This window comes from Manis javanica, chromosome 16 (genome assembly GCF_040802235.1).
Source record: "Manis javanica isolate MJ-LG chromosome 16, MJ_LKY, whole genome shotgun sequence".
Classification (NCBI taxonomy): Eukaryota; Metazoa; Chordata; class Mammalia; order Pholidota; family Manidae; genus Manis; species Manis javanica.
In genome coordinates this window covers 62,904,247-62,928,225 of record NC_133171.1, presented here as the reverse complement: position 1 = coordinate 62,928,225, position 23,979 = coordinate 62,904,247, and the positions used below count along the sequence as shown (strand labels likewise).

Here is a 23,979-nt window from a genome sequence, read left to right as displayed (position 1 = left end):
CTATGAGGAAGTCAGTTCTGTGAGAGGTGGTGCCGTGGGGGAAAGAGTCAAGGAAGCACAGAGGTAGACATGGATTTGGAAAGGGATGCCAAAGGTGGAAGAGACTTCAGCTGAAAGAATGGGCCCAACAAAGCATTCAAGTTACAGAAAAGGTTGGTGAGGTTCCAGAGAAGTGGAAAAGGGTGAGTTAACATTTTCGGGAAAAAAGGATATTCCTTCTGTTGTAACAAGATGGAAGGGGAAAAAAAGAAGGATGAATAAAGATGCAGGTAAGTTGTCTGCATTGGTAGCAGGAAGTTGGACATATGCATCTGACAGTGGCTTTACTTTCTCTGTGAAATAAAGGAAGTAATGCCAAGAGATGTGCAGAAGTGAGATGTTTGAGAAGATAAGACTTAAAGCAACCACTGGAGACTAGGAAAAAAACCTAATTTACCTCTTCCTGGATTTAGCTTGCATTTATTGAGTAATCATTATTTGCTAAGAGTTTTGCAAAAATTAACTCATCTCATTTTCACAATAACCTTTAAGGTAGATACTATTATTATATATGAGAAAACCAAGATTTAGAGAGGTTAAGTGACTTAGTCACCTAACCCACAAGTAATGGGGTGTGGTTTCATTGTGGGCTAACTGCAGAGCCCACACTCTCCAGGATCTTTACTGTCTCTTAGAGAGATTTCCATTTTTCTGAAACTAGCTCATCTGTGTATGTGAACATTTGTCTCCTTGAGTATTTTCCATGATAGTATTTTCCCTCTACAATCTGATTCCAAGTTTCATGGATCAGGAACTCTTATCTTGGATTACTGTGTGTTTTCTGCACCTCCAAGAAATGCAGGACTCAAAGTAATAATGATACCTCTTTTTAGTAGTAAACATGAACCTCTTTTTAGTAGTTTTATTTAAAACACTACAAAACATTAAAAGTGAGCCTATTAGATCTGGCCCTCTATTTTGACATAAATTTTTCTGTCTTCTCCTTTAGTCTTGTATACATGTATTACATAACTATATGTGTTACATAACTTTTTAACTTATTTGTGAATATTTTCCTATGTTGCTCATAGTACTCATGTAAACTATTTTTGGAGTCTTAACCTTTTACACTTGTCAAGCATGTTACTTATTTTTCCTTTGAATCTTGAAAACACAAGACAGTTTATCTTCTTATGAATCCTAAGTGGGAGACATCTGACTGATTTTTAAGTAGGATGGTTCATATGGTGTTGGATGAACATTTGAAAAATGTTTCTCATTTAAATCTCGATGTTTGGCATAGAGTCATTCAGTGTGTCAGACTCATGGATTTGTCCCAACATGCAGTTGTCAGGAAGCCACACACAATGCATAATGTGCAAGTATTGATACCAGAAATGCAAGTAGGAAAAGAATCTCTGCCTAGTGACCGGAGATGTATAGAGATCCCTTGTGTACCTTGGATGAGGTGAGGTAAGACAGAATAATTGAAAAGGCATTGATGAAATGGAAAAGCATACCCAAGATCCAGTGAAGCATGGGAGAGAGCACCACAGAGGAGGTAGAATGACCTAAAGAGAAGATATTTACTAAGTTGGACTAGACTAGGTGAATATATAAAAAATAAAAAAGTAACATTTTTTTCTGTCAAAAATATTTTATCCTCTGGGTCTTCATGCAGATTTATCCAAACAATGGAAAAAGAAAACCAAACCAGTGTCTCTGAATTTCTCCTCCTGGGCTTCTCAAGTTGGCAAGAACAGCAGGTGCTACTTTTTGCACTTTTCCTGTGTCTCTACTCAACAGGGCTGTTTGGAAACTTACTCATCTTGCTGGCCATTGCATCAGACCATCACCTCCACAAACCCATGTATTTCTTCCTTGCCAATCTGTCTGTGATAGACCTTTTCCTTCCTTCAGCTCCAGTTCTCAAGATGCTATTAAACATTGAAACACAGAGTCAGTCCATCTCCTATCCTGGCTGCCTGATTCAGATGTATTTCTGTAGGATGTTTGCCAACATGGACAATTTCCTTCTCACAGTGATGGCATATGACCAATATGCAGCCATCTATCACCCTTTGCTTTACTCCACTATTATGACCCAGCACCTCTGTGCTTCCCTGGTGGCTATTCCTTGGGTCATTGCCATTCTGAACCCTCTCTTAACACACTGTTATGTTATCCCATCTGCACTTCTGCTCTAACAATGTCATCCACCATTTCATCTGTGATATCAACTCTCTCCTCCCTCTATCCTGCTCTGACACCAGTCCTAATAAGTTCATGGTTCTGGCTATGGTAGGGCTGATCTTTGTGGTACCTTCAGGGTGTATCTTCACATCCTACAGTCTCATCATCTCAACTGTGATGAAAATCCCTTCCGCCTAAGGAAAACTCAAGGCTTTCTCCACCTGTGGATCTCAACTTGCCTTGGTCATTGTTTTCTATGGAGCAATCACAGGGGTCTATATGAGCCCTTCATCCAGTCATTCAACTGAAAAAGACTCAGACGCATCAATGATTTTCATGGTTGTAGCCCCTATGTTGAATCCCTTCATTTACAGTCTAAGGAACAACGAGCTGAAGAGAGCTTTAAAGAAAGCTCTAGGCCAGAGCAAAATCTTCTCCCAGTGATTTTTACTGACTGAGAGGAGTTCAACAGGAGGCAAATTCTAAGAGATCATTTTCATTCTAATAATAATTATAAAGCTCTTATTAAATACCTAATTAAACTTAGCAGTAACCTAAATTTGCTACAAATTGTAGGAACGACATAGTCACAGCCTTATCCATTTGAGCTCCCAATGGTATTGTTGTGGGCAAATATTTGTATATACAAAGTCCCTGAAAATCACAATAAAAATATAAAATCAACATTTGAATGCATCATTAAGACCTCACAGATGGCTCAGATGAATACTGTTCCCCCTTAAAGTAGACAGGTGTAGGTAACCACACTGTCATGCATGAAAAACAGTAGAGAATAAAATTACTTTGTAATGAAATGTTCAAATATCTGCAATGAGAGGTCAAAGAGAAAAGATATTAGTGAAGGCTTAAGAGGTCAAGTAGAGCTTCAGTGAAAAGATAACACTTAATCTGGATCTTAGACACAGGAGAATTTTACATAGAAATGATGAAAATATTCAAAAGCATGAGGAAGCCTTGTAGGAAAGAACAAGCATGGTGTGCATGACTAAATGTATTTAATAAATTAATCTGAATGGAGTGAAGGGTCCATATTAGGGGCTGATGAGAATGAGGGATAGATTGTGAGTTCTTGCCCTAATGTTTTATAATTATTTTTATCTTATGATTATATTATATGAATTCCCTATAAGCTGTCTTTATTCTCTTGTGTAAAAAGCAGCATTTATATCTTCCATGTATATATCTATATAAATATTCATGGTGGTCAACAAAGAATTGCCTAGGAAGCCATTCATTATCATTTTTAGATTTAAAAATCTGTGCTGTTACAGTTGCCTATATGAGAAGCAGACCATACCAGCAACAGAAAGCAAGTGGCTTTGTGACTTTTGATTTAGAACTTTTATCTGTCTTAACAGATTTTCTGTGTCCACAGTGTCTCCCAGAGCCCTGCAAAAGTACATTTTTCCACATCCCATAGGTCCCATATTTTAAGTCATACTGTTGGAGAAATGTTGTGTATTTTCCTCAGTTTTTGTCCCCACCACAAGAAAGAAATGAAGGGCAGAGACACAGTAATGAAGCAGAGTAAAAGTTTTATTTAAAGTTACTTAAAGAGAGAAAAAGTGCAGCAGGGGACCTCATGGAGGAGAGGTACCTTGGAAGGTTGTTTTATTGAAAGAGAGAAAGTCTATGAACTTAAAAAGTGAGGGCGACCTCAGAGAGAAATGAGCACTGAAAGATTAAGAAAAAAAAGTAACACACTTATATGGGCAACCTCAGAGATAGGGGTGCACTGAAAGGTTTAGGGTCTGGGGTTTTATAGGCAGTTGAGGATTTTTAGGAAATCAGGAAATGGCCAGATGTGGACCAGCCAAATTGTTCCAGAATGTTCATCTTTGATAAGACATTAAGTTTCTTTTTTTTTTTTTTAACTCAACACAAGAAATATACGGCTTTGATTCCTTTCCAGGATATCAGCTTCTGTCTGGAAGCATATTAATTAAAACTGTCTGCCTTGCTCCTGTGTGGGCTGAGCCACTGTCCATTTGATTAAAATGCAGTCTTAGCATTAAGACAGAATTCTTTCTGAATAAGCTGGGCCTTTGAACAGGTGCTAAATAAATCCTACAATGGTGACACAATGAAAACATAGGCTATGCTGAGATACTTTTCTTTATCTGGGAGTATTCAAACTTCTAGGCCAAGTTGCTCCTGGCCTTTGAGCTTTTATTTTTAACTGGTTAACTCTTTGAGTGACTTTTAGTGGGCTTACAGGCCTTTTTCTCTTTCCACCCCATGCATATCTACTTTCCTGCCTAACAATACCATCTAAAATATCTCCTAAAAATTGGCAAAAAGGAAAAAATTAAATGCTCAATCATATTCATGCATGTAATAACTGAAAGGTAGAAACAAAGATAAAAAGAGATTAGATACAGTTTTTTAAAGTTATCCTGCTATCAATATTGTTTGTTTATAATGAGGAGACATTCTATAAATTATCCTCTTGAATTTCACACTTCTCAGATGAGAGATCAGAAATATTTGTTGGAGCATGTAAGGACCAGTGTAAATAACATTGGGTGGAAGACAGAACAATGGCAAAATGGACCAATCAGATCTCAATTCCTTATCTCTTCAAAGATCTTTGTATGTGCAATATAATGAGTTATAAGAAATACGTATTTGGTCATCTGAATGATGTATTTAGATCATAACTATGTAATGAATCCCTCACGAAAACCAATAGTAAATACATATATATATCTTGTATCCTGCTTCTTGGTCAGAGAGAGCTTCTATGCTTGGGGAACCAGAAAGCTTCCACATGCAAGTGAGCCAGACTCCAAGCTCCACAAGAAGTTCCTTTATTTAGGACCTTGCCCTATATGACTCTTCATTTGGCTATTAACTTGTATCCTTTATGGTATCCTTTATTAAACTGGTAAATGTAAGTCTTTTCCTGAGTTCTGTGAGCTGCTCTAGCAGATTAATCAAACCTAAGGGAGAGGTCATTAGAACCTCCAATCTGCAGCCAGTTAGTCAGAAGCACAGATAACAGCCCGGAGCTTGCAACTGGCATCTGGAGTTGGGGGTGGAGGGTAGTCTTGTGGGATGAAGCCCTTAACCCGGGGAATCTGATTATCATAAGATATCATCAGAATTGACTTGAGTTCTTGGACACCCTGCTGGTGTTTGAGAATTGTTTAGTGTTGGGTATGGGAAGACCCCTCCCACATGCACACAGATGCATTGGACTCAGGTCTGGGAACCTGAAAGTTGTAGTAATTAATAGTAATGTGTAAGAAAAACACACAGTATGCCTCAGATTTCTTAACTGCAGTGAAATCAAAATCTATTCTGCTTAATTAAGCAGAAATAAAATTTAATGAGAGTATTGGGTAGTTTACAAAATTACTGTAAGGGCTGAAGAACCAAGCTCAGAGGCTCATAACCAGACTACAGCCAAAAGAACATACATAACCATCCCATGAGTTGACTGAAGTTACTGTTTGTGGGTACATGGGTAAAATTGTAACATTTCCTGAACATCTCCCCTGGCTTTAGTGCATTTGAATATCCTCAGGGGTAGAAAGAAGCTCATCTCCATATCAATGGGTAATTACATCAGCAAATGAGGGCATATCTGAACCTGAGAGGTTAAGGGAAAGGGCTGGCTTGGTTGCTTGCTGGTTTCCTTCAGAGCCGAGGAGAAAGATGGCCTGGGACTGCAGTTTGTGAGCAATAAATGGGTTTTCAAATTTATCTCTCCCTTTGATTTCGGTTTTTAGAGGTATTTTGCCCTGGGATTTCCTCTCCCCAGACTTACATCTGGAGCAGTAGGCAGGGCGCATATAAGCCCGAAATCTGTCGTAATGGGTGTGACCTTTGGGAGGGATGCTCCTGTGGATGAGGGAAGGCCCCAGGGGATGCACCGGCAGAGGTTGCTGTTTCACCAGTTATTATGCCTCCAGCTGTGGTGCTTCCAACTTGGGAACCCCTAGTGGGGAATTGGTCTAGGACAAAGTACCTCCTAGAGTGGGGGGGGGGGCTTCCCCAGAACTAGGGAAGGGTGCAAACACCAGAAGCTGCAGAATTAGCCCTCTGTTGTGAGTTGGAAGACTGCTTGGTGACTTTAGAGGGCCATGAAGTGGCAAGCATTGTAGGGTCACTTTTTGTCAAGATAGTGGAAAATGTTATATAGGAGAAAGAGAATTATTGAGGGACTCAGGGGGGAGAGGGACACATTTCAGCCTTGCTTGGAGGAATTGGGCAATAAACTATGGGATGCTGTTAAAGAAGAGAAAGTTACTGAAAAAGCTGGTCACACTCCTAGAAGATTCCTTACCAGTGAGGCAGACGGCAAACCCACGTTGCAGGTGAAGGGCCCCCACCAGTAACATGGCAAACTTCCGGCTTCTCTTCGGGGGTCCTCGGTTCCCGCCGGCGCCACCTGAAGCCCAATCACCTCTCGCTCCCCTCCCAATCCCAGCACCTAGCCAAAAGCCACCACCCCCGTAGAAGTGACACCTCAATCAATTCATGCCCCTTCCTATATAACCCAGCACCTTTCCCTAATAAAGCGGAATACTCCGGTGAATTGCTGCTGTGTGTCGCTCCTTTCCTTTCATTGGTGCCAAAACCCGGGAGACGGGACACCCCAACTGGGCCCCATCTTCCCCCCGACACCAGCAGCAGCTTGCCCTCATCCTCTTTTTCCGGCGCTGGCTCATCACACTCACCACTCCTCTCTGGCCTTTAGGTAAGTTTTCCCCCCGGAGTGGGCCGCTCTTCTCCGAGCTATCGCAGTGCCATTGACCGTGATTGTCCGGCAAGGCCCTGACGCTCGGGGATGAGGAGGGAACTCTCCCCGCCTCAGGCCTTCACGGCTGCGGCGGACCCTCAGGCCCCTCCTCCAACAGCCATAAATCCCCGCCTCAAGCCTTTACGGCTGCGGTGGATGCTCAGGCCCCACCTCCGACAGTCATAAACGCATTCACTGTCCCTTCCATCAGTGCTGAAACTTTTTAAGCAAAATTTCCCCAGGGTGGGCCACTCTTCTCCAAGCTATCGCAGTGCCATTGACCGTGATCGTCCGGCAAGGCCCTGATGCTCAGGGACGAGGAGGGAACTCTCCCCTCCTCAGGCCTTCACGGCTGCGGCGGACCCTAAGGCCCCTCCTCCAACAGCCATAAATCCCCGCCTCAGGCCTTCATGGCTGTGGCGGACCCTCAGGCACCTCCTCCGACAGCCATAAATCCCCGCCTCAGGCCTTCACGGCTGCGGCAGACCCTCAGGTCCCCCCCCTCCAACAGCCATAAACGAGGTGACTCCTTTGCGGATGGGAACGCTCCCTTTCGCCCCCCCTCCTCCTTTTGCTCCATCTGTTCTGTCTGCCGAAAACTCAGCGCTAGGTACCTCGTGACTCTGGCACTCTGCATTCTTAGGGAAGTCTGGGTGACGACCCACACTTCCTAAGAAATTCCGACTCATATACGAGTTTCCGCAGACCACCAAGGATCATCGGGGACGCCCTTTGTCTCCTTGTGGTCTGCTTCCAGTCCGAGGATCTCCATTCCTCTTCCCCTGTTTGTCTCCTTCTCTGTCCTTTAGCCATGGGAGACTCCTCATCCCTCCCTGAAAGTTCACCTCTTGAATGCCTGCTTAAGCATCTGGCTACCCTCTCCCTGATGCCTGATATAAAACCACAACTTCTCCGTAAATATTGCTCCCAAGATTGACCAACATACCCCCTAGACAATAACAACCAATGGTCCGCAGGGGAAACTCTTGATCCTAACATCACTCGCAATCTCTTTACTGCCAGCGCCTGAAAAAATGGAAGGAGATTCCCTATATAGAAGCTTTCCTCCTCCTCCTCCCCTCTGTCCCCTCCCAAGTTCTCCTAGCCTGCAAGCCACCGCCCCCGCAGAAGCCTCCCGTTCACTCCCTTCCCCTTCTTCTCCTACAACAGCCCTTCTCCCTTCCTTCCCCACCATCTCCTCCCCCATCTCACCTCCTCCGCCTTCGTCCCACGCAGATTAAGCCTGAGCCTTTCAGCTCCCCCTTTAACTAGGTCCCGGGGGCCTCCTCCATCTTTGCCCTCATCACCTATTTCTCCCCTGTTAGGGACCGTCTTTGTCTTCTCACATGTTTGTAGGGAGAATGGGAAAGCACCTTCCCCATGTCTAAACGCAGCATGGGAAAGCACAAGCTAGAGAACAACTGGTGCAGTCCTTGGAAGTTATCTGTCCACAAAAACATATCTTGTCCTCGAAGACGAGCCAAGACTCCTCACTCTGAAAATAGGGAGACCTTGAAGATGTGTAGAAACACCGCCCCCTGCTTCCAGCTATGCCCTTCCCCCACTTGCCGATGTGGTAGGAATGGAGAACAAAGAACATTCTGTTTACTCATTCCATAAGCAATTAACTGGAGCCCTGCTGTAGGTCAGTTAGTAGCGCATGGGACTCTTAACCTCAGAGTCATGAGTTCAAGCTCAACTAAAGTGGCAGAGGCAAGCAGCTGGGCTGCAGGCTGGCAACACGTGGGTCTGATTCTATCTTTCTTTATTTTCTTTGCCCCCCTTCCACACTTCAGGACCTGCTTGACTAGGGGTGGCTAGACTGCGTCACTCCCTGACAGACTGAGCCAGAACCATTCAGTCCCCCTAAGACTTGGTCCCGAGAGCCTCCCAAAATTATCGCCCCCCTCCTGGAGGTAGCAGGATCCAAAGGCATTTAGGAGATTTAGCCCAACTAGAGAAATGCCTAGGTTCCTTTTCCACTGATTCCCACGACATACATCAGGGAGTTTCAATGGACCCTCCAGTCTTACAACCTCATGCATCATAACATTTTCATGCTCCTGGCCAATACACACCTACCTGAAGAGCGTAGACGAGTTTGGGACTTCGCCCAAACACACGCTACCGAAACCCACAGGACTGACCCCACCTATCCCCCTGGCCCCACTGCTGTCCCTGAACAAGAACTACACTGGGATTATAACACCGCCGTAGGTCTCCGCTCTCGAAATATTTTTCCCTCCTGCTTAATAACAGGTCTGAAAAAGGTAGCTCGTAAAGTAGTCAATTTTCAAAAGCTAAAAGACGTAATTCAAAAGAGAGATGAAACGCCCTCCGAGGTCTTAGACAGACTCACTCAAGCCCTATTACAGTATACCAGCCTAGACCCAGAAACACCTGAAGGAAAACATGTCCTTATGACATACTTCCTAGCTCAAAGCTACCCCGACATTAAAGCTAAACTCAAAAAGTTAGTACAGGGCCCCGCTACCCTACAGACTGAGATCCTAACAGTGGCCTTTAAAGTCTTCCATAAGCGGGAGGGGGAGAAAGAACGCTGTAAACAAAAGGCTGATCAGGCCAATTTCCAAATGTTGGCTCAGCTGATAAAACCACAACCTGGGAGCACCTCTACAAACAAGCTCCCTCCGCAGGAGCTTGTTTCAAGTGCAGAAAAGAGGGACATTGGTCAAGGGTGTGCCCCTCCCCCAAATTTCCTACCACTCCATGCCCCAGATGCCACAAATAGGGCCACTGGGGGTCTGATTGCCCAAGCACACGAAGGGGAGGCTGGATGAACAACCCCCATCCTAAGCCCGCCATAGTGGGGCTGGCAGAAGAAGATTGATGGGGCCCGGGGGCTTCTCGCCTGACCATTTCCATCACCAAACAGGAGCCCAGGGTTACTTTAACAGTAGACGGTCGCCCCATCTCCTTCCTCCTAGATACAGGAGCCACCTTCTCAGTCTTGCGAGAATACCGGGGCCCTATCACACCAGCCATTACTCCTATAGTCGGGGTAAGAGGTAAACAGATTTTCCCATTAAACAACCCCACCCCTTTTATGCACAATCCTAGACAATCCCATACCTTTCTCCCACTCCTTCCTAGTTATGCCCCAGTGTCCCATCGCTTTACTAGGACGGGACATCCTTTCACTCCTCCACGTTTCCATAACTATATCCACTCCCACAGCCCCCAGTACTCCCTTTTTGATGGCCCTCATAGCAGACAAACCCCCTCTACCCAATGAAAGCTCTGGTTCCGCCCTCATACACCCTGTAAATCCCAAAGTTTGTGACATTACAAGCCCCTCCGTGGCCCTATGTCCCCCTGCCTCTTTCAAATTATGTGACCCCTCTCAGTATATCTGTCAGGCCCAATACCCCCTAACCACTTCAGCCCTCATAGGCCTCCAACCCATCATTCAAGATCTCTTAAACAAAAATTACCTCAGACCCACTCACTCCCCATTTAATACCCCCATATTAGCTGTTAAAAAAACCAACGGATCTTTCCGCCTTGTCCAAGACCTTCGCCTCATCAACATAGCCATTGTCCCTATCCATCCCTTAGTTCCAAATCCATACAGCCTTTTATCGCAGATCCCTGCCTCAGCATCCCACTTCTCAGTGCTAGATCTGAAGAACCCATTTTTCTATCCCTCTAGACCCCTGCTCCCAAGATTTTGTCATCTTCACCTGAACGGACCCATGCACAAGACATTCTGAACACCTCACTTGGACAGTTTTGCCACAGAGCTTCTGAGATGGTCCCCATATTTTTAGACAGGACCTAGCTCAGGACCTCAAACAGTTTCATCATGATCACTCCAAGTCCACCTTATTATAATACATGGACAATCTTCTACTCTGCAGTCTCTCGTGGGAACAGTCTCAACTTGACACTGCCTCCCTACTTAACCTTTTAGCTTCCAGAAGTTACCGAGTATCCCCCGTCAAAGCTCAAATCTCTTCCCCTCCTGTCACTTACCTCAGATTCCTTCTATCTCAACAAAGAAAGTCCATTACCTTAGACAGAAAATGGCTCCTCTCTGACCTGCCCATTCCCAAAACCAAGACAGAAATCCTTTCCTTTCTAGGCCTGGTTAGATATTTTAGAGCGTAGATCCCTAACTTCTCCATGCTCCCTGTTGGCAAGACACCTATACGACCTCAGCAAGAGCCCCCCTAAAAAACCATTATCCTCCTCACCCCGACACTCCTTTATTAAGCTCCGTCAATGCCTTGTGGAAGCCCCAGCTCTCCATCTTCCTGATTTGTTGAAGCCCTTCTCATTATACATTCATGAGAGGTCCAGTCAAGCTCTAGGAGTCCTAGGCCAATATTATGGCCCATCCTTTGCCCCAGTAGTTTATCTCTCCAAGCAATTAGACCCCACAGTTCAGGGATGGGCCCCCTGCCTACGAGCATTAGCTGCTAGACAGCTCTTGCAGAAAGAAGCTCATAAACTGACATTCAGGGCACCCCTTACCATTCTGTCCCCACATCACCTAAAAGATCTCTTAACCTACAAAAGTTTACAGACTCTCCCTCCCTCCAGACTCCTGACCTTACTGTCCTCTTTCCTCCAAAATCCCGTTCACCCCCTTTGCCATCCATACACGAATCATGACTTTTTCCTCCTTTACTGCTCTCTCGCTTTTTTTCCTTTCCTATTGTCTTCCCCACCACCCCAGCCTCCTTTGTATGGCAATTCAAAGTCAGACAGACTTACACACAGCATCAAACAAAAGTTACTGCCCTCATTGCCACACCAGACTGCCCTCTGAAAAGCTGCTCTGAGCCTTTATACCTCCACTTTCCTCCCTCCACCAAAGTGTTCACTAGCAGCTACCCTTATTCTCCCTACCTCTGCTTCCTCTATGACCAAAAACAAGCCTATTGCAGGTGATGGCCAGACACCTACAGGAGATGTCCCTACTAGTCTTGCGCCATTCACTACATGAGTAACTTCCAGTACCCACAGTATTACTCCTGCAACCATTTCATGAAATATCCCAACGGCCCATTCTCCTTATCAATACCAGATCCCTGGGATTCTCGATGGGCTGCCAGAGTCACAGCCTCAGTTTACTACGGGGGGTCCTCGACCCCCCACGGTACCCTTCATATCTTTCAAAAGTATGTTCTCTCTCATTCCCAGATCTCTCAAGTTGCATCAGATATCAGACATTCTGAAAGAGTCATTATCCAAACTCTTGACGGTGCCTCTTCGTCTTCTTATCCCCGCCCCTCTTCCCATTTCTCCTACTCTTCATTACAGCTCATTCAGGACACCACCATCTTTCTCTACCACACCCTTAACACCGCCAATTGTTCCTTTTGTGCATCACTACAGCACCCACTGCTGGCCGCCGTGCCCCTTAATATTTCCAACTACTCCTTCCATGCAGAAAGACAACCCCTCTGCCCCCTGGCAGACATAACCCTATGGGAACCAGAATACGAAGATAATCTCACCATCCACCACTGTGTAGGCCCAACTCCACCCCCCTCCAGCGCACTTCACTGCCTCTCTATCTACACCCCTACCTCTGGCTCTAAGACTTTCACGCAACCAGGACACTTCTTTTAGTGTAATGGCGGTCTTTTCAACCCACTGCCTCTCAACTCTGATATACCCTGCATTCTCGTCACCCTAATCCCACAGTTTACACTTGACAGCATGGCAGAATTTCTTGAGCTCCAACCTCCCTTGCCCTCGTGCCCAGAAAGAGCTGCTTTCCTTCCCATCATGGTCAGTAGCTCTTTGATCACCTCAGCCATTGGAGCAGGGTTTTCGGGAGAAGCCTTGGGTCACTCTCTATGGGCAGTTAGAGATCTCAACGCCAAACTTGAGGGAGCCCTGACATCCACTGCCGATTCCCTAGCCTCTCTCTAAAGACAGGTCACTTCGCTAGCTAAAGTCACCCTTCAAAACCGACGGGCCCTAGATCTGCTTACAGCCGAGAAGGGCGGCACCTGTGTCTTCCTCCAGGAAGAGTGCTGCTATTACATCAATGAATCCGGCATTGTAGAAACTGACATTACCAAACTCACCGACCTTGCCTCCAGTCTCCACTCTGCTTCCAATTCCAACCCATTCTCATCAATACTAACAAACTCCCTCCTCACCTGGCTCTGGCCCATCGCAGGCCCCATAATAATCATTCTTCTCGCCTGTCTCTTCTTACCCTGTATAATAAAGTTCATCAAATGCTAAGTCTGAAAAATCTCTAATCAAGCTTTCAACCAGCTTTTACTCAGGAACTACCAGCTTCTGGCCACAGAAGATCCCTCACCCTCACGTGACCTCCTCACCACACACTGAGATGGACCCCTCTCTCCACTGGAAACTGTTCCGGGAAACAATGGCTGCAGACACCTGGCTCCTGACACCCATATCCTCTTGGGACCATTGGAATCAACAGGTCCTCGACCTATGGTTACAGGGAACCTTCATTGATTTCCAAACCTGAAGAAGTCCACATCTACTCATCCTTACTGTGGGGAGTCCTATCAACCCTTTCCTCCCAATCCTCAAGCCCTCACTCCCTTCTCTGCCCCTGTTCAGCAGGAAGCAGCCAGAGAGAAAGCAACGTCCACAACCCCATAGAGGAGAGAGGGGGGAATGAAGGGCCCCCACCAGTAACATGGCAAACTTCCGGCTTCTCTTCGGGATCCTCGGTTCCCACCGGTGCCACTGAAGCCCAATCACCTCTCACTCCCCTCACAATCCCAGCACCTAGCCAACAGCCACCATCCCCGTAGAAGTGACACCTCAATCAATTCATGCCCCTTCCTATATAACCCAGCACCTTTCCCTAATAAAGCGGAATTCTCCGGTGAATTGCTGCTGTGTGTCGCTCCTTTCCTTTCAGCAGGAGGCTGTGGGGAAGGGGGAGGAAAGAGTATTGCCTTCAGCCCTGGAAATAGTGGAAGAGGAGCCATTGGTGGAGAAGCCTGAAGGAGAAGAGGAAGAGGAGGGGCCATTGGCGGATCTGCTACCCAGGCCACCGCAGGTGGTACCATCCCCTCCTGTTTTAAAGGCCCGCCCAGCAGTAATTAAGGAAATAAAAACAAAACAACCAGTCTCCTCAGGGGGAGGAGCAACCACCTCCCCATGTTGTGGAGGACTCCGTGCTCTGCCCCCTATACCCAGGATGAGCTGCTGTACATGAGCATCTGGTATAGGCCGAGGCCATTGGAATCTGTGTCTACATTGCTTTTTACATCTCTGGGATGTGGGGGTGGAAAACATTATTGTGTCGGGTATTGAGATGGGCAGAATTGCTTCGCTGATGACTCACCCTTCCCTACAGCAGTGGTTGCGAAATGCCCATCAAGCCTCAGGGAATCAGACACTCCTGGAATGGCTGACAGCTGCCATTGGGATAGTTTGGCCTAATCAGGGTGATTTACCATATTTTCCCAGTACTTGGAAAATGTATGCAGACCTCCAACAGGTACTGCAGGAATGGGGTATGAAAAGCATTGTCTGTAATATGGACCTCCATGGCCCTGATGAGGAGGTGTTCACTGTAGGAATGAGAAACCTGGTGCTGCATACAGCCCCCACATCTTTCTTTGGGTCCCCAGTGAATACCCTAGCCCCACACCTAGGGTAACCATAAGAGAGGCTACTCGTACTTTAGCAGATATGGGAGAGGTTGAAACAATAAGGGCATGGAGGGAAGTATGGGCTACGACTGAAAGGAGAAGTGAAAAAGGTCCCGTGAAGGTCTCAAGGACCCAGATGTGAGTTGATTTAATAAATGCTGGGGTAGTGAAAGAAAAACTTGATTGGCAGCCCAAAAGAATATTGTTAGAACTGTGGCACCAATTAAAGCCAGAGCAGCAGTTTCAGCAACTGAGGTCCAGGACACAGAAACCAGAGTCAAGGCCTCATGCCCAGCCTGTGTCCCTGCATAACTTCATGTGAGACAGTACTCAGGATTCGCCTGTGCCCTTGCCCCCACAGGAGGATTTTTGGGCATCGCGGTTGGACTGAGGAGGGGGTCAATGTCCCCATCTGGGGGACATGGTGGGGACCAGAGGCCACATGTAGAATTAGCAATTCATTGATGCCCTGTGAATGTCAAACGTTTACTGGTATTGGTGGACACGGGAGCTGAGTGTTCTCTGATTCATGGCAACCCTGAGCATTTTCCCAAGAACCATGCTGTGATAGATGGCTATGGGGGTAAGGCAATTAGAGTGAATAAAGCCCAAATCACACTGGGGATAGTGCATTCACCCACATAGGAGTATACCTTGTGCATTTCTCCCATCCCTGAATATATTTTTGGGGATAGATATCCTGCAAGGCCTGTGGTTACCAACCACTGCGGGTGAGTTCAGACTGAGGGTATGTGTGGAAAAGGCAGTTCTGAGGGGACATGCTAAGCACCCATATGTAACTCTGCTGTACCTCGGAGGGTGACAAATATTAAGCAGTATAAACTCACTGGGGGGCACAAGGAAATTGAAGAAACTTGACAGGAGTTGGAGAGGGTGGGCATCATAAAGCCCACTCATAGTCCTTTTAATTCCCCAGTGTGGCCAGTGAGAAAGCCAGATGGCTCCTGGTGTATGACTGTAGACTACAGGAAATTGAATAAAGTCACACCCCCTTTGCATGCTGCTGTCCCCTCTATAGCAGACATTCTGGACACCCACAGCCAAGAACTGGAAATGTGTCATTATGTAGTAGACCTTGCTAATGCTTTCTTCTCTATTGACATAGCACAGGAAAGCCTTCACAAGGGAAGGGCAGCAGTGGACATTAACTGTCCTTCCACAGGGATACCTCCAAAATCCCACCATCTGTCATGGCCTTGTATCCCAGGACTTGGCCACATGGAAGAAACCACAAACAGTTGTCAGTTGTATCACTACACTGATGATATTATGCTCACATCTGATTCTCTTTCAAATTTAGAAGGGGCAGTTCCCAGACTGTTGCAACATCTACAGGAAAAGGATGGTCTGTAAACAGCACCAAGGTTCAGGGACCTGATTTGTCTGTGAAATTCTTGGGGGTTGTCTCATTGGGTAAAACTGAAGTTATTCCTGAAGTGGTTACAGACAAGGTCCAGGCTTTCCCCACCCCTACCACTGTGGCAGGATTACAAGAGTTTTTGGATCTTTTGGGCTACTGGGGAGTGTTTATCCTGCACTTGGCACAAATTCTGAAGCCTTTCTACCGGTTGGTATGAAAGGCATCAGGTAGGACTGGGATGACACATGTGCAGCTGCTTTTACTGCTGCCAAGTGGGCAGTCAAGGCCATACAGGCCTTGAAAATAATGGACTCATCATGGCCTTGTGAACTAGATGTTCATATAACTGAAAATGGTTATGGACGGGGTCTTTGGCAGTGGCTTGAACAGACATGCCAACCTATTGGATTCTGGTCACAACTATGGAAAGGAGCAGAGGTCCGGTACACCATGATAGAGAAGCATCTGACTGCTGTGTACCAAACCTTGCTGGCTATGGAGCCCATTGCTGGAACAGCTCTGACCAAGGTAATAATCACCTATCCCATGGCGGGGTGTCTGCAAGACTGGAACCAAAGGCAATGGAGCGGCGTGGCACAGACACGTACACTTGCCAAATGGGATGCATATTTACAGCAGTGCAGTGCCCTTTCTACCAGCCCCTTAAGTGGAGAACTCCAACACTTATTGGGGCCAGTGACCTCTACCAGTGGAAAGCAGGAAGAACTTGCTTTTCAGCCCTTGGTAGCTGAGACTCCTTATCAGGAGGGAAAAGCCTTTATACCCGAAGATGCTTGTTACAGGGATGGCTTCAGTCATAGGCAGCCCCCAAAGTGGAGGTCTGTGGCTTTCCACCCTAAGACTGAGACAATATGGATGGAGGGTGGAGTGGGGAAGAGCAGCCAATGGGCTTAGTTGTGGACAATATGGCTCTTGATTATCCAGGAGCCCTCCCCCATAGTTGTCTGCACCGACAGCTGGGCAATCTATTGGGGCTTGACCATGTGGCTACTGACATGGTATCATGCCAACTGCATGGTTGGTCACTGGCTCCTTTGGGGGCAAGAGTTGTGACAAAACCTATGGGCCTCTGGTTAGACTGAGACTGTTACTATATATCATGTGACTTGCCATTTGCCTTTGGCATCCCCAGGGAATGATGAAATAGACACATTGGCCCAGGTGTGCTGGCTAGAAGGGAAGCCTGCCTATGATGGGGTCCAATGGCTACACCATTTAAGCCTGTGCCACTCCACTCCATGGCCTTTGGATCTCTCACCCACCCTGCAATGGGATAGGTGCTTATTAACGTGGTCAAAGCTATTCCACCTATGGACTCCATAGCCAGCAAATCGTGGTACATAGCAGCCAGGTGCTTTTCTATCAAGGTGTCCTGGACCTCTGTTCCTTTCCATAGTTGTGATGAGGCTCCGGCCGGCAGCAGGAGCAACAGCAGTGGTAGAAGCAGTACCTTAGGCTCGGGCCACGCCAGGGTTGGCACGGCCAGCAGTGGTGGTGGTGCCTCTATGACCACATGAGTGTAGACACATGTGCCTTGGTGCGAGCGCCACTTCTCCCCATCATTTCTTGGGGTGGCCTTCCCAAAGGTCGCACTCATAATAACAGATTTTGGGTTCACAGTAATCCTACCAACTGCACCAGGTGTTAGTCTGGGGAAAGGAAATCCCGGGCAAAATACCTCTAAAAACCGAAATCAGTCAAAGGAAGGAATAAAGTTTAAAATCCGTTTATTGCTTACAAAACTTCAGTGGGGCCCATCTCTCTCTCCTGCTCAAACAGCAGCAAAAAAGGCCCACCCCCTCACCTCTCAGGTACAGATAAGCCCTCCATTGCCCAGGTAATTACCCATTGATATGGAAATGGCTTCTCCACTGCTGAGGAAAGATGCAAATGCACTAAAGCCATACTTCTTTCCACCTCTGAATGCCTGTTGATATGCAGTTGCCAAAGCCAGGGGAGATATTCTGGAAATGTTTTCATTTTACCCACAGGTACTTACACCGAGTCCCACAGCAACATGGGACAATAGTAACGGGGCCAATACCCCTTGTCAGATGGCAAATAGACTATATTGTTCCTCTGCCCATATCAGAAGGATATCGGTATGCCATGATATGTGTGGACACAGCTACTGGACTACCTGCATGTCATGCAGATCAGCAAATCACCAAGAGGGGCCTGGAGTATCTATTTGCAGCCTATGGCTGGCCACAAGTGATTGAAAGGGATCAAGGCACCCACTTTACTGGACATGCATTGCAATGAGAGCAGCAATTAGGAATTAAGTGGAAATTTAATGTTCCATATAATCCTACTGGGCAGGCATGATAGAGAGGCAAAATGGTTTGTTGAAATCTGGCCTAAAGTTGGACACCAACAGTCTATGGGGTTGGTTAGTTTGCCAATGGACAGTGCTGCAGCCTTTGAATAAGAAGCCATGTAAAGGAGCATTGAGCCCTGTGGATATGCTCTTGCTGCTTCTCTGTGAGGCCTAAAAATTAACTTGCCTTTTCTGCTTCTGTATTAATGCTTGCCTCAGTAGAAGTGGTAGACAGCCATATCCTGTTATTGCAAAACTGATTGATTGAAAGAATTGTTATTTCAAACTGGTGGAAGCTAGCCAACCCAGGAAGAAGGCAACTGACCTAGAAACTAGTCTCAGGCAACCAAGCAAAACTAGGACAGTTAGCCAACAGGAAGTTCAGAGAATATAAAAACGTTCACCAAATTCTTGAGGTGGCTGTTAGCCGATCAAAGGCTGGCAGCCCCTGCGCAGGTAGTATAACTGCTAATAAATAAGTTCTTTTTCTCCTGTATTCTGGTTGTGGTCTGGTGTGTCTGCACTCTCCCAGTACAAGCAGTTGGTCCTGTGAAATTCAGGACTAACATTTGGGGGCTTGTCCAGGATCAGAGCACTACCACCAGTGCCCGGTCAGAGGAGGCTCCTGTAGATGTAAGGAGACTTTGGAAAGGAGTAAGACTTTGGGTTTGAACTGCACTGTACAAAAGCCCATAAGGAAGGCTGGATGCAGCAATACTTCCTGGGCTGGGGGAAACCCGAGACGTTGGGCATCCCCCTTTTGTTAGAACTGGTAAAAGGTGGCTGCCAAAATTGTCTTTGTTTCGTTTTCATCTCCGTGTGCAGTTTGCATGGTTATTTTGCGTGTCTACTCTTGGAAATGTTTATTGGTTAATTCTGTACAAAATGGGACAAGGGAGTTATATGGGGACTCCCCTGGAATTGGTGTTAGAACACTTCAAAGATTTTAAGAAAGGGGCGTCTGACCTGGCACTTGGTATCATGCCTGGAGATCTGACCACCTTATGCCAACTCGAGTGGCCATCATTTGATGTCAGGTGGCCCAACGTGGGTACTTTCAACCCACTGGTTTGTTATTGGGTCAGGCAAGTGATTTTTGGGCTCCTGGGTCAATCAGACCAAGTCCCCTACATTATGGCCTGGATATCCCTCAGAAGACAGGCCTCTCCTGTTGAAACTGTTCCCCTTCTGGCCCCCCCTGGGCAATACTTCTTCCCTGGCAAAAAGGCCAACTGCGGTTTTCATGAACCAGCCTAAAGTAGGAAAGCCTACATGGAAGGTCAGAGGGGGAAAAGGAGAACCCCTTCCCTGTTCTCCCTGCAGAGGATGGAGGAGAGGTACTCTCTCCCCCATACACCCATGTTTCAAAGTCTGCTAAACCTAAGACTCAAGGAGTGAGTGGACACAACCCCGGGCATACCTGCAGCGGGGGCACTTATCAACCTCCCCAGACCCCCACCTTGGGGATCCCCCAACCCACTCCTAAAGCTCCCATTATCCATTTTTCCTCCAACTCCTCATCAGATTCGGAGGACAAGCCTAAAGCTCCCTACCAGAGCACTGTTCCTTCTGCCCCTCTTTATCCCCTTCGACAAACCACCTATGAGCCCGAAGATGAAGGAAGGGACCACCCCTTCATGGTGTATGTCCCATTTTCCACTAATGACCTGTATAACTGGAAAAACCAAAATGCCCCTTTCTCCGAGAAACCCCATGAGTTGATCAGCCTGTTAGAGACCATCTTCTTTACTCACCAACCCACCTGGGATGATTGCCAGCAACTCTTGCAGACCCTTTTCACCTCTGAAAAACATGAGAGAATTAAGCAAGAGGCAGGCAAGTTAATTTTGGGTCCTGACAGAAAATTCACAGAAACGGATCAAGTGGAACATGTGTTCCCCTCTGCTCAACCTTCCTGGGACTATAATAGTGATACGGGAAAAGACAAACTTGAGACCTACCACCAGACCTTGCTGGGGGGCAATCGGAGGGGCCACTACACAGCCCACCAATCTTTCAAAAATAGCAGATGCAGTGCAGGGAGGGAATGAATCTCCTTCTGCCTTCCTGGAGAGATTGTTAGAAGCTTACCGTAACTTTTCTCCCATGGATCCAATGGACCTGGAAAATCAGAGAGCTGTGGTCATGACCTTCACATCCCAAGCTGCCCCAGACATCAGACATAAGTTACAAATATTAGAGGGGTTCAAGGGAAAGGTACTGTCAGACTTAGTGGCAGTTGCAGAGTGGGGTTTCAATGGGCATGGCAGCAGTTTCATTGACACTGGGAGAAAGAGAGCTGGAGTCGCAGTTGTCCATATTAACCAGCTCAGAACTGAGACAAAAACCATTTGGGCAGTGTCGCTGCCAGCTGGGACCTCATCCCAGAAAACTGAACTCATAGGGCTAACTCAAGCCCTGATCCTGAGCCGAGGGAAGAAAGCCACTATCTACACTGATAGCCGGGTACGCGTTTGCCACCACACACGTGCGCAGGGCAATATACAGGGAGATAGGGCTGCTCACCTCAGAAGGGAAAGCCATAAAAAACAAAGAAATCCTCAGACTCCTGGCTGCCCCCTGGCTGTCCCAGCAACTTGCAATTGTACATTGCCCAGGACATCAAAAAGGTGCCTCACTTGAAGCAGTGGGAAACAGAGCAGAGGACCACTCTGCTAGAAAGGCAGCATTTAGTGAGCTGACTGAACTTGTTCTCATGCCAGAGCCTGTAGTGGCAGGCCCCACTTCATACAGCGCAGCAGAAGAAGAGTGCTTGAGACAACGACAGGAAGAGAAAAATAGTAGTAGATGGTGTATTCTCCCTACCGGAACCACAGAGCTACCTGAAAGTCCTCACCAGGCAGATGGTAAAACAGCTTCATGAAAGCACCCACTTGGGGGCAAAAAATTTAATCACCCTGATGCAGAAAGTCTTCTGGCACAAGGACTTATCTCAATTATGTCAAGATGAAGTGAGTAGGTGCCTCACCTGTCAGTAGGTGACAGTCAGGGCAACAAGGGCCCAGTATAATAAGAAAAGGAGTGCAGACTGTCCAGGAAGGTATTGAGAGATTGATTTTACAGAACTGAAGCTTCTTCAATTTGGGTACAAATATCTCTTAGTATTTGTTGATGTTTACTCTGGGTGGATTGAAGCGTTTCCTACTAGAGGAGAAAATACAGAGACCGTGGCTAAATGTTTGATAAAACAAATAGTACCTCTGTTTGGGCTCTCTCTAAGTTTAGAATCTGACAATGGCCCCCTCTTCATTTCCAGGGTAAACTGACAAGTCAGTGAAATCCTACATGTGCCCTGGAAATTGCATTGCACGTACCAGCCCCAAAGTGGAAGAAAAGTAGAGAGGATGAACAGGACACTGAAAGAAACGTTAAGAAAGCAAAATGAGACTGGGTTAGCTTGGGTCTCTCTTCTCCCGTTTGTCCTAGTTGAAACCTGCTGCACCCCCTACTTCCTCAACCTCACACCTTATGAAATCATGTTTGTTAGACCCTTGCCCTTGCTACCACAAGTGGATAGTGACAAAATAGCTGAATTAACTAATACTAACGTACTTCAGTCGCTGCAGGCTTTTCACATTTTGCAAGAAGAAATAAAAACCAGTATCTCCGCAGCTGCAGAGGGAGCCGCACTGGTGAGGCTGCACCCCCATGCTCCCAGAGATCTTGTGTAGATTCGGAAGCTGCACCCTGAGACTCTCGAAACGCGGTGGAAAGAACCATACGTTGTAATTCTCTCTACACCCACTGCAGTGAAAGTAGCTGGTATCCTCCCGTGGATACATCACACGCAAGTGAAGAAGTTCCTCCACAACGGGGAAACCGAAGGTGGAGTGTAACTAAATCTGCTACTAACCCGTTGAAACTAACCTTTAAAACTAATCATGTATAATGCTTACTTGTGAGGGGTCCTGCTTTTTTAATATTTCAGCTATGTCAGGGAAAGAATAAGCCACATGAACTGCAGAACTTCAAATGACAGCTGCTAGATACCATTACGGGGACAAGAGTTAGTACATATGAAGGAGAAGGGTAACCTGTTTTCTATTTTAATCTGTGAAAATTATGGCCCACATTAGGAAATTGGCACAGACCCACCACTCGCAAGGGAGGCAGGTCAAGATTCAATTCCCATTACGGGTGCCGTAAGATGGGCCCGCAAAGAATTATTTACCAATGAGGTCTACAGACCACTCAGTACTATGCCTGCCCTGCGAATGGAGGCTCCTCATGCCAAGGGACCGAAAATTTCCACTGTGCTGGGTGGGATTGTGAAACAACAACCTCCTGGATCCAAAAAGATCCCTACATCATCAATATAACCAGGTTAAAAACTGACACTTGCTCCCTGGACAATTGTAACCCCTTTGTTATTATAATAAGAGACGGACACCCCTACTCCCTCTCCCTTGCATGGGAAACTGGGCCAACGTGGAGCCTTAGATTGTATGTAACAGGACATGATCCAGGCACCAAATTCACTATACAGAGACAAGGTGTGGTAGTCCAGCAGAACCCGATTGGCCCCCTCCGGGAAATAGTTCAACCCCCACTGGAATCTCCACACCCGACTCAGCCACATCTGCTGAAGCTGCATTCTCACCCTGTGCCCCGACCGATAACAAAGACCACCCTTCCACCAGAAAAATTAACCACTACCCCCCTTGCTGCCTCTGGCCCCATGCTTCAATTAGTACAAGATGTTTATAAATTTCTGAATGCCTCTACAGTGCCTAATTTGACCTGAGACTGCTGGCTATGCATAGACCCTAGGCCTCCTGATTATGTCGGTATAACTGTAAACACCTCCCTAGGAAACTCCCACTCCCTAGTGCAGAAAGGGTCCCTAGAAAAATTGAAGCAGCAAGGGAAGTGCACCTGGAGACAAGTTCCTTCTTTAACCCTTTCAGATATTCAAGGGACTGGGGAGTGTACCCTCCCCAGAGTACAATTGGAACAATTCTCCATTTCTCAAGAATTGCACTGTAAAATTGAATTATCCATGTACAGCCCATTCTTCTGGCCAGTATTTCTATGGCACAGATGGCACTTGGTTTGCTTGTGTCACAGGGTTAACACCTTGTATAGCAGAAGACCTGATGGCATAATATTCCAACCCTGTGGGACCAGAGCTTTGTATACTTGTCTATCTAATACCCCCAATTTTTCTGTCTGATGGAGAGGCAGGACGAGAACACATAGGAATTCAGTACAGGTGGACAACTAAGAGAGCAGCTCCTATATTAATCCCCTTGCTAGTAGGGCTAGGTATTGCTGGGTCAACAGCCATCAGAACAGCTGCTCTAGTCACCTCAAAAATGAATTTCAAAACTCTAGCTCACTCCATCAACCGACATCTAGGACTCCTAGAGAGCACTGTGCAACAACTTGAATCTGCCTTAGACTCCCTAGCAGTAGTACTGCAGAACCGCTGAGGGCTAGACTTATTATTCATGAAATAGGGAGGGCTGTGCATGGCCTTAGGTGAAGAGTGCTGTTTTTATGCTAACAAATCAGACATAATATGAAGGACCCTAGCCATGGTGAGAGAAAACATAAGAGAAAGAGACAACATGTGGAAAGAGAACATGCACTGGAAACCAGAGCCTTTTCTCCTGGTCCCCTTGGCTCATTACCCTCCTTACAGCAGCTACAGGTCCCCTGCTCATTCTAT

The 23,979-nt window shown here is 46.5% G+C and overlaps 1 protein-coding gene across 1 annotated transcript; it reads left to right on the top strand.

Moving 5' to 3' along the window:
* Nucleotides 1-1,639: 1,639 nt before the first annotated feature.
* On the top strand, nucleotides 1,640-2,616 carry LOC108403264 (putative olfactory receptor 1F12P). Its single transcript, XM_017670285.2, is given in 2 exon segments — nucleotides 1,640-2,147; nucleotides 2,149-2,616. Coding segments are annotated over 2 exon segments (942 nt in total). The 5' UTR covers nucleotides 1,640-1,673.
* Nucleotides 2,617-23,979: the final 21,363 nt, after the last annotated feature.